General features: G+C 45.8%; 1 protein-coding gene across 3 annotated transcripts in view; it reads right to left on the bottom strand.

Annotated features, from left to right (window-relative positions):
• Nucleotides 1–1,731: 1,731 nt before the first annotated feature.
• LOC103360699 (transportin-2) overlaps nt 1,732–10,364 on the bottom strand; it is a 20,177-nt gene continuing 11,544 nt past the window's right edge. For 2 of the 3 annotated variants that reach the window (XM_008286564.1, XM_008286565.1), the window contains exons 15-26: nt 9,701–9,787; nt 9,321–9,428; nt 9,066–9,224; nt 8,857–8,944; nt 8,562–8,660; nt 7,935–7,970; nt 7,223–7,318; nt 6,516–6,591; nt 6,337–6,436; nt 6,173–6,247; nt 4,750–4,898; nt 1,732–4,545 (exon numbers count right to left, since the gene is read on the bottom strand). In XM_008286564.1, the coding sequence (XP_008284786.1) occupies nt 4,791–4,898; nt 6,173–6,247; nt 6,337–6,436; nt 6,516–6,591; nt 7,223–7,318; nt 7,935–7,970; nt 8,562–8,660; nt 8,857–8,944; nt 9,066–9,224; nt 9,321–9,428; nt 9,701–9,787 (1,032 nt within the window). In that variant the 3' untranslated portion in view covers nt 1,732–4,545; nt 4,750–4,790. The remainder of the gene's footprint in view (nt 4,546–4,749; nt 4,899–6,172; nt 6,248–6,336; nt 6,437–6,515; nt 6,592–7,222; nt 7,319–7,934; nt 7,971–8,561; nt 8,661–8,856; nt 8,945–9,065; nt 9,225–9,320; nt 9,429–9,700; nt 9,788–10,364) is intronic. The other variant, XM_008286566.1, reaches the window with a different exon arrangement.

Here is a 10,364-nt window from a genome sequence, read left to right as displayed (position 1 = left end):
CAGTTACCATGGAGACCTAGCTCTACAGCATCAGTTACCATGGAGACCTAGCTCCACAGCATCAGTTACCATGGAGATCTAGCAGGTTTAAAAAGAATCACCTTCCTGACACTGAAAATCCTGACTTTGGGCTTAACATAGCTGATAACCCACTACAATACAGTAGATCAAACTCATACACCAATGGCGACAGTGCTGCCATGCAAGGTGCTGCCTGCCATCAGGAGCAACTTCATGTTCAGTGTCTTGCCCATGGACACTGTGACTGTGGAGGGGATCGAACTGTCAACCTTGCGATCGGAGGACAACCGGCTCTACCAGCTGAGCCACAGCCGTTCCACTGATCTGGCTTCGTAGTGCAGCCCTCTGATGAACAACGTCCTGGTGGAGTCAGCGCTGTCCGTAGTGCTGAAGCAGCAGATGCATCTGGAGCTGCGCCTTCTTCTCTCAGAGGAAATGTCAGTTACATCTAGAATATTCTCTGAACCGTGAACTAGAAATACTCTCGTCTGCGCTGCAATGGCATATAAAGGTCCGTCTGGTCACATTTGATCAAAATCCCAGCGACAGTGAATAACGAAGTGTGTAGAAAATGAACTGATCTCTAAAAGGCATCAAGATAAAGACGAAACATTCTTTTCAACATTTTAATCACTGTAATGATTTTTTTTTTGCTTTGTGCAATATCAAAGTGAGTAAAGGAAAGAAGCACCATGCAAAGGTACCCAAGACGTTTGAACTCTCAGATAAAGTTGAAATCTGGAAGAAAAACCTTGAAAACTCTTGTTTAAGTGCAAAAATCTTCAGGAGGATTCATCAGATTGGTGCTGCTCTCTTCTGCTGGACAGAATAACCTCAGGAGTCATCAGAAGACTTTCCTTCATCCTCTCAACTAAGCTCAGGATCATCTCAACAAGCTGGATGCATCTGGGAAACAATGAATGCGAACAGTGCAGCATTCACAAGTACAAGAAGATGGATCCAATTAAATAGCACCAAATTCTGAAGCATTTCTGGATTCCTCCCACAAGGTCCAGAAACATGCTGAGGTTAATTGGTGATTGTAAATTGTCCGTAGGTGTGAATGTGAGTGTGCTTGGTTGTCTGTCTCTAAGTGTAGCCCTGTGATGGACTGGTTACCTGTCCAGGTGAACCTGCCTTCACCCTGAGTCAGCTGGGATAGGCTCCAGCCCCCCATGACCCTAGTGAGGATTAAGGTGTAGAGATGATGGATGGATGGATGGATGGACAGACATGCTGTCAAGGTCTCCAGGAGGCCTACAGCTGTTCTGTCAGTTGTATTTCCAGGTTTCCAACATACTGATGACACAGAATACAAAATATTCAGCAGACACCAAGTTTAATAGAAAAAAACTTTTATTTTCCCCTATTCACAAAAATTAAATAAAAAGGGATACATCAGATTACATCCCACCTGCACCACAGTTCAGCAAACAAAAGGTACTACATTAAAGTCAACTGCCAGCCTTGATATCAGATTGAAACAAAGTTCTGAATGAGTTTAAAGGTATCACCAAGCACCGACTCGCCCTCAGTCCAACCACATCAAATCTGACACAATCAGATGGTCCGCTATAAAACAACGAAAACAAATAGTTCTTTAAATAAAAAGAATAAAAAAGGGAAAAAAAACTTGTAAAGTCCAAAAAAAAATTTGTGCACTACAGCACAAAAAATAAAATATAAAACAAATAAATAAAAACAAAACTGTTACATGAGCATTAAAACAAAAATCGTATTTTATTTGTTTTTAAAAAGAAACAAAAAACCTAAAAACGGACACCTTGCATTTAGACTTCCTTGTTTCCAGCTTGTTTCTCCAAAACGGCAAGGAGTGGTGGAGCCTCAGCATTTCTACCAATTCCTTGTGGCACAGAAGCTCCATCCTTCTAGAACATCTTCGTATCGAAGGCTTCACTAGTTGCTGCATCAAACATCAGTCCAGCTGTGATCGCTGTCTTCACGCTTCCTGACCAGCCAACCTGCACCAGATGCGCTCACACTGCAGGACTGTGGCTCATAAAAATGGTTCAAGATCCAAAACACGATCACATCAGTCAGCAACTAACACAAGTCATGTCCCATTTGTTGATTTAAAAAAAAAAAAAAAAAACCCAAAAAGAAGTATTAAGGGGAGACACTACAGGCAAAATGTTGGTGGAGAGAAAACATCCAAAATACACATCTACACGTATATTTTAGCACGTTTCCTGTATTTGCACCTGTAGATTTCTATCACAAATCATATATTTAAGGCATTTTCTCTGAATTCTGCCTGCACTTCAGAGCACCGACACACAAACGTCCCTGTTTTATTCCATCGATACACTGAAGCTTTCTACTGTGGGCTTCGTTAGGTCAACAAAATGAAACAAGGCCTGTGAACCTGATCTAATCCACCGGCACCGTTTCTGGAAATGTAAACCATAACATTTCACAGAGCCTAACCATGCCATCGTGACTCCCCACCAGGGAACGCTTCATGGTGACATCAGGTAAACCTTGATCCCCTGTAGTGTCTCCGCTTAAAGCTTGTTCTATCAAACACGTGATCTGCAGATACAAACGGGTATTAATGCTTCTGTAGCCAGGCAGGATCAGATCAGAGTGTTTTCCATCAGTCTTGATCTTACGAGCTTCGTACATCCTGACAAACTGCTACCTGACGGCAGATGCTGATACTCTGAGGCCACATCAACAGGCACGACTCAGACTACACTCCCAGAAGACTTCAGACTAGGGCCGGTGCCAAACGATGTCTAACAAGTACTTGTGGACACACCTTTATAGTAAAACACCAGCAGGCACACAGCCAGACACACCTCCATCACAAGCGTCCACTATGGACAAGGACTAAAAGATAAAGCCGAATAGAGACCCCCACTCCTTCAGACGCTAACCAGTGTCGGGGGACAACTATCAGGACTCAGGGTTTTCCCAGCATTTCCTACACAGTATCGACGGGTGTATATATGGCAACAACAATCACTAGTTTGATCAGAAGCTGGAGAAGTACCTTATTAGTCCAGCAGCGAGTCGACAAAGCTCTTATAAGGTGGACCCTACAAAGAGATCCGTTATAAAAACGTCTAACAGAAAAAAACAGCAAGACCTGTCAAGAAGCATGCAGTGTTCACGATGGTTCTGAACATGAAGCGCTGATGGACAGACATGGAGCGACAGGCGCAGTGGGACATGGATCCAGAATACTGTCAGAACGCCTCCCTCTTCTTAAATCCTATTCAGTCCATTTTAGAAGGAGCTACATTATAAAACTATGATTAAGAGGCCTCAAGTCTTACCAAGTCATTTTACCATTGCTTAACAATATCATTACGCTTAATGTAGCAAGCCATTAACAGTCCTAAAATCACTTATCAAAAACCTATGTCTCAAGTTCAGTACATCGTTACTGTACGCCTTACATTAGAAATTCTACATTTCTTACAAAAAGAAAAAGTGCATTTATACCGGTAAGAACCAATTCATTCTTGGTGATGTCTTATCGCTCTCGTTACGTTTGTGTAAATAATCTAAAAGAAAGAAGCAGCAAATATGATTCTCGGCCTGCCTCCAGTGTGTGAACTCCAAACAGTCACACGGGAGCCGATTCCTGCGTCGACGTGCCTGCAGGCGGGCTTTCACACACTGCCTCCAGGAAGCTACACGGCCATCGACGAGACGACATGCATGAGTGGCAAGACGAAAGAACCGAGCACCTGACGGCTTCAGACTATGGCAGCCTCCCCCGCTGACCATGAAGACAGCAGACATCCACTCAGACATGCGTCACTTCGAGGCGATCAGAGGCCATGCGATGTGTTGGTGCTGCGGTGGTAGAAAGGAAAGATGTACTGCATCTTTTTTATTGTCCTCTGATGAGGGAAAGAAACCTACAACTCGAGAGGAATTCAGCAACTAAGGGATGAGGAAGGAAATTAAATTCAGCTAAATGTACATATGAAAAAAGACCCATGTATATGCACATCGAATGGTTTATGCAGTAAAAGGTGCAAAGTACTTTGTGCACGTGTTACATAGTCAAAGCGTCTGTTTATGTCTAGCCTCTGGCACAAGCCTGTTACACGACTACGGAGTCGTTCTACGGACTACGTGGTGTTGGGACTGTGGCACCCTATGCTGGTTCAGATAATTCCTTTTTATGTACCTATCTGCCACCCCCCTCCCCTCCCAGCCGTCATCTATCAACAGAATAATCAAATCGAGGAGGGGGAGGTCAAACTCGGTCCCTATTTGCCCTCGCCTACCTAGGATCCCTGCGGTGCTGTTGGCCAGAGTCACTTTTGAGTGTGTTGGATTTAGTGAGGCGTTTAATCCGAGAGGTATATGTATATCCCCAGTGTACCCTCCCCCCACCCTCCCTCACAGAGACACACAGGGCGCAGGGGAAAGGAGGCCGTCCGCAGAGTGGAGGGTCAAGGCCAGTCACATCCCTCCAGCTCTAGTTTCTCCCCACCATCTGGGCAGTGCAATGAGTTCCCCAGTTACCCTCCCCTTCATAACCTGCCGACAAACAGAGGGGCAGACAGGTAGGTGAACAATCACATCAAAAGGCAATGTGGAGCTGATATGTGGTGAAGAGTGCCATTCTAGATCAGAAAAGTCATTTGGGAACAAAGCGTATCATTGTTTGTCAATGAGCTGGGTGTGTCATCATTTCAAGAAGGGCTCTGGGGGGGCGCTGTGGTACTGGGGGGGGGGACGTACCTAACAGGTCGGCGTCCTGTGTGGACCGAGGAGGGGTCGGGTTAGACACCGTAGCAGGCCGACAGGCGCTCCTTCAGCAGAGGAGGGAACTGCTCAGAGAACTGCTGCCAGTTCTCCTCTCCCACCTGGTCCTTGAAGCCGTGCAGGATCTTGGGAAAGAAAACAAAGCTTTCTGGACTTACTGCTATCTGGGCCGGTGTTGGCGGGGCTGCTGGAGAGTAAACTTTCTCCTAATCCACTTAACTTGTGCACATTTCAACACACTGGACAAATACTGCTGACTCCTGGCTGTCAACCTGTAGGGTTAGGAGCTACTGTCAAGCCACCCGGGGCAGCCTGGGGTCAGTCAGAGCACCAAGGTCAGCTCTGTTTGGTGTGTTTGGGTTCAGATGTCTCTAGAAACAGAAGTGGTGCCTCCAAGCCTGTTAGATGCCAGCTACTGCCCCAAGTGGAGGCTGCTGGATACAGCGAAGCCATTCATCACAATTAAAAGTTGTATTTCAGTTGATATCAATAATTATTGATAATTTGAATTACTTTTTTTTTTAAAATAGACTTTAGGGAAAGAAAAAAAAAGCTTCATCTGAACTGAACTTCCTTTGAGTTGAATCACTTCAATCACTGAGCGTTACAGGTGGCAATGCAAAACACACACATCTCAAAACAAAGAAGGACAGAGCCTTGGTACACGACTTCACTGTGTGTTGTTCTGGGGCTTTGGATCTGATGTAGTTAAGAAAACCCATCAACCCTTCTATCCACTAATGTTCTGACAGCTATCGATGAACTGTCTGCTGCCGGACACAGTGTTAGCGTTATATATATATATACCACTGGTGTCCAATCCTGGTCCTAGAGGGCCACAGTCCTGCATGTTCTAGATGTTTCCCTCTTTCAACAGACCTGATTCACATGATCAGGATCGTTATCAGGCTTCTGCAGAGCTTGATGATGAGCTGATCATCTGAATGTGATCATGTGAATCAGGTGTGTTGGAAGAGGGAAACATCTAGAACATGCAGGACTGTGGCCCTCTAGGACCAGGATTGGACACCCCTGATATATACTACATTATATAGGGTAAGGGTTGTACATATTACATTATATAGGGTTATATACACTATATTATAGAGGGTTGGGGTTATATATGGTACATTATATAGTGCTACTGCTTCATGGCCCAGGCTTCACTGGACACCTGCAGTCAGGGACAACTGGACTGAGTGATCCTAAACCATGCTGTTTTAATGTTAACACTTAGCTAACCTCCTCCTATAGCAAAGCTCTACCACACTTCTCAGACTCAAAGCTCATCCGCACCATGTAATCAGATTTCGAATGTCTGATGAGTGATCATCACAGTGTGCGAGCCAGCGTTTAATTACACTCGTCATCCATCAGGTCAGCACGACGAGGCCCTCACCTTATAAAACATGTCTCTCAGGTCGTCCTTGGGGTTCACCCAGGAGGCCACAGCATCACAGAAGAAAATGAAGTCCTGCACAGAGAACATTTGTTCATCACGTACTGAGGTGGAGTTGTCCCGACTTCTCTAAACCTCTGCAGCTTTAAAGCACATCAGCTCACCTGCACGACTCCTGCAGGGTTGACGCCGATCATGACACAGATTCCGCGGAAAGCCGAGTCCTTCTCCTCATTATCTCTGATATTCCTCAACGATGTACACCTGAAAACATGAATGTGAAAAAAGAGGAGTTGAGCTGATGACTTCAAGACGCCCAAATAACTTCACACGCGGGCCTCACCATGGTCTAATAAAGTGCTGCAGCTGTGGCGCTACTTCCTGGGGACACACGAAACCCAGTCGGCCGATGGTGATGGCTGCACACAGGGACACAAAGAAAAACTGGTCACCTCAAATGTCTAGCATGACCACACACAACTCCCTGGTTCCACGACCACCCGACTGTACAACAGCAGAGGACGGTCCTCATTTGCAACAGCCCAAAACACAATGACACACACACCCCCTCTCTCACACACTGCGCTGCACTCAGGACTCTGCCCTCATGATGACCACGTTGGTTTCCATCATCATGCTGCTCTGCTCGTACTGCAGCTCTAATTGTTCTTGTAGGTCACTTTTCACATCACTAGGCCACTTTAGAGTTGCCACGTGAACTTTAGTTGTACAACTTTTATCTTTATATATATACACACACTTTAATATTTTATCTATTGGATTCTTTTGTGTGGCACTGCCATGTGCTGCTGCAATGCCCGAATTTCCCCTATGGCAATCAATAAAGAATCATCCATCCATCCATCCACCCATCCATCCATCCACCCACCCACCCATCCATCCATCCACCCATCCATCCATCCATCCACCCACCCATCCATCCACCCACCCATCCATCCACCCATCCATCCACTCACCCATCCATCCATCCATCCACCCATCCATCCACCCATCCATCCCGATGGAGCAGGTGTGTGACGATGCATGTACCTGTGTTTTCCAGCAGAGTTTTGGGTGTGTTGGGTCTATTGATGATCTCCACCAGGTGAGGCAACACCATGCCCACGTAAGGCTGCATCTCTGCACCTACAGACACACAGCAGAGGAACACACACCTGAGGACATGTGACAGCTGTGACAGTGTTCAATGTACGCCGCCAGACAGGCACAGAGGCCCGATCAACTCATAAGGAGCTCACCCAAAAAAAAATACTGAAATATCATCAAAAGTATTCAGAAGTGGCTTCACAAAGGCTCCCACCATCCATCGTAGAAATCTAAGATGTCAGGGCCTTGATGAATAAAACTAACTGCTGGCTGTAATATTTTAACATACCCTTTACACTAAGCTGGCTGAAATGTCTACCAGCTGACAGCACTGAAGACTTGCTGGACTGTCTCCCAGCTTTAGACCTTTTACTGACCTGTCACTACAGACAGCAGCAGATACTAAGGCCCAGACAAACATCTGCTTATACAGTCTTTTTGGGAAATTAAACTAGTGATACGCACTTTTTCCCCAGTAGCAACATGAGACGAGTACACTAGCCAGAAAATATATCCAGGATACAGTTAAGTGTATTCAAAAATCCTTGGTGAATGCTGGGACAACGTGATGTGGGACAACACAGGTTTCCTGGGACAGAGTTCATGAACTACTGATTACAGCACAATGTTGTTTTGCTGGTGTCTCTACGCTCACCTGGACAATTGCCTGTTTGCTGCTTGACACCTGTGCCTGTAAGAACATCACACAGAGTGTCACTGGGCTGACTGGAACATGCATGCGGGCTTGCTGGGCATGCACTCACACAAAGACATGCTGACACAGCACACAAGCATACCAAGATTGGTTCTGCTGCCACATCATCACATGGCAGAAGTGTTACGAGGAACAGCAAACTGCAAGGCAACTTTGACCAAACTCCTGACTGTAAGTAATGGCTGCACATGTCCACCAGCCATAGAAACATTGTGCCTGGAGGGAACAGCACCATATGTTCTGCCAAAAGCCGAGGGCCAGAGCTAATGACAGAACCAGGGCAGTCTGCACAGACTTCAGATTTGTCGGGGTCTCATGAGCCTGCACACAAGTAAACCTGCAGACTGAAGATGACTCAACTGTGCCACCTAGAGCCTGGTGCAACATGAGCTCCACGGTATCTGGATCAGAACACATCATGGGAACAAAACGTATCATCGTGTGTCAATGAGCTGGGTGTTTCATCATGTCCAGATACCACAGACCTGTGTTCAGCGAAGGCAGGCATTTGGAAGAAAAGAGACACGTAACCAAAAAAGGCATCTACAACAAGATCTGCTTTCTTACCCATCTGCATGGAGATCTCTCCAATGGCCCAGGTGGCGTTGTTACACACTGAGATAAACTCTGGGTTCAGGTTGAGCCCAAGGATAGGCATGAACTCAGCTGGAGGGAGACATGGACACACTGGTTACAACACAAGCAGTGACATCCAGCCATGCACTTTCTTTACAGTATCTTATCTGTAAAAGCTGCGTGTCACAAAGATCCAAACCATATTGGCCATAGCAAGTATTACAATCAGTAAATACTGGTTGCTCCCTGATAGCAAAAAGGAGTTGCTGTGATGAAGCATACGCACCAATGCAAGGCTTCACGTGCAGGAAGCACGCCTTGGTTAGATCCCCCAGCAGAGCAAAGGAGCTTTGCCTCACCTCAGGCATCGTGTCCTGCAACAGAACCAGACGGCTCAGCGTTACACTCAGGCAGCTTACACACCAGGGGTCACAGGAAACCGTCCTCCTGCACAGTGGATGGCCCTTTGACACCTACAGAAACACTCCAACACACCTGCATGCACTGGAAAAGCAAGGTCATGATGTTAGAGCGAGCCACCAGCTGCTCCACATGGCCTCCCAAACCCTCAGCCAGGCCGCTCAGCAGATCCAGAGCCACGATCATGAAGTCCTTGTCAGGGGCCTCATACTGGTCCGGATGCTGGTTGTACATCTGCACAGACAGAACACGTTGGGCTTCAGTGTGTCCGTGCTAGCTAACAAAAGATCACTCAACATATGCATGTTGTTTCTGTGTTTGCATCCTCACCATGGCCTGAGCCAGCGTCTTCTGGACCAGTGTGACACAGCGCTGATAGACCGGCTCGCAGTAAGGCAGGAAGCCGCTCTGCAGGGCTGTGGCTACCGACGACAGACACTGAAACACAGTCAACGATGGCATAGTTTGGTTTCTGGAGTGTAGACCCAAGAAATTAACATGAAAGCACGTGAAAACTGAAGCTGTGTCAAAGTTTGTGTGAGGAGAGGCTTCTAGTCACGAACAAACGTCGTTTCGGTATCAAAGCGTCCAGAACAAATCTCAACCCAACATGGGCCGTTGTGTCAGGAAGCTCCAGACTATTAAACTGTACAAGAGACTGTTTTCCAAACTTGTGCTTCAAGTATTTCTTAGAAAAACAGAACAGTCACCTCAAGCAGTGGGAAAAGATCCTTGTCTTCGTCCTTCAGCTCGTTCCACTTGGCAATAAGGGGAGGCATCAACTTCTGAATGTACTCCTGCAAAACAATGTAATGGTAAGAGCTCAAGGTTCATACTACGGCTGCCACGAACCATCTGATTAATCGCCGATTAGTTTTTAAAAGTAAGACAATGTCCTCTAACATCTTGTTTTGTTTGCAACTCAAAGGCAGTGAGTTTAATGTTTTAGGAGTAAAGAAACCAGATGATATTTAAACTTTTACTTTTGTCTTGTTAAGAAATAAACCGATTAATCAATCGTCAAAATTGTTAATCATTAATTTAGTAGACGGCAACGGATCAGTAAGTCATTGCTGCTCCAGTTTACATTTTAAACTTTTCCACAAAGATGTGATTTGAGTATTACATACAAAGCAGTGCACACTTTCCTTGCTTATCAATTAAATTTGGCAAACAAGTACACGTAAAACAGAAACTTGTTTTTTGAGGATGAAACAATGTGTAACGTGTTAATAAGTGGCAGAGGTGTTACGAGGAACAGCAAACTGCAAGGCAACGTTGACCAAACTCCTGACTGTAAGTAATGGCTGCACATGTCCACCAGCCATAGAAACATTGTGCCTGGAGGGAACAGCACCATATGTTCTGCCAAAA

Source organism: Stegastes partitus, unplaced genomic scaffold (genome assembly GCF_000690725.1).
Source record: "Stegastes partitus isolate 25-593 unplaced genomic scaffold, Stegastes_partitus-1.0.2 Scaffold459, whole genome shotgun sequence".
In the NCBI taxonomy this organism is placed as follows: Eukaryota; Metazoa; Chordata; class Actinopteri; family Pomacentridae; genus Stegastes; species Stegastes partitus.
The sequence above is the reverse complement of the archived record's forward strand: the minus strand, read 5'-3'. Positions and strand labels throughout refer to the sequence as shown.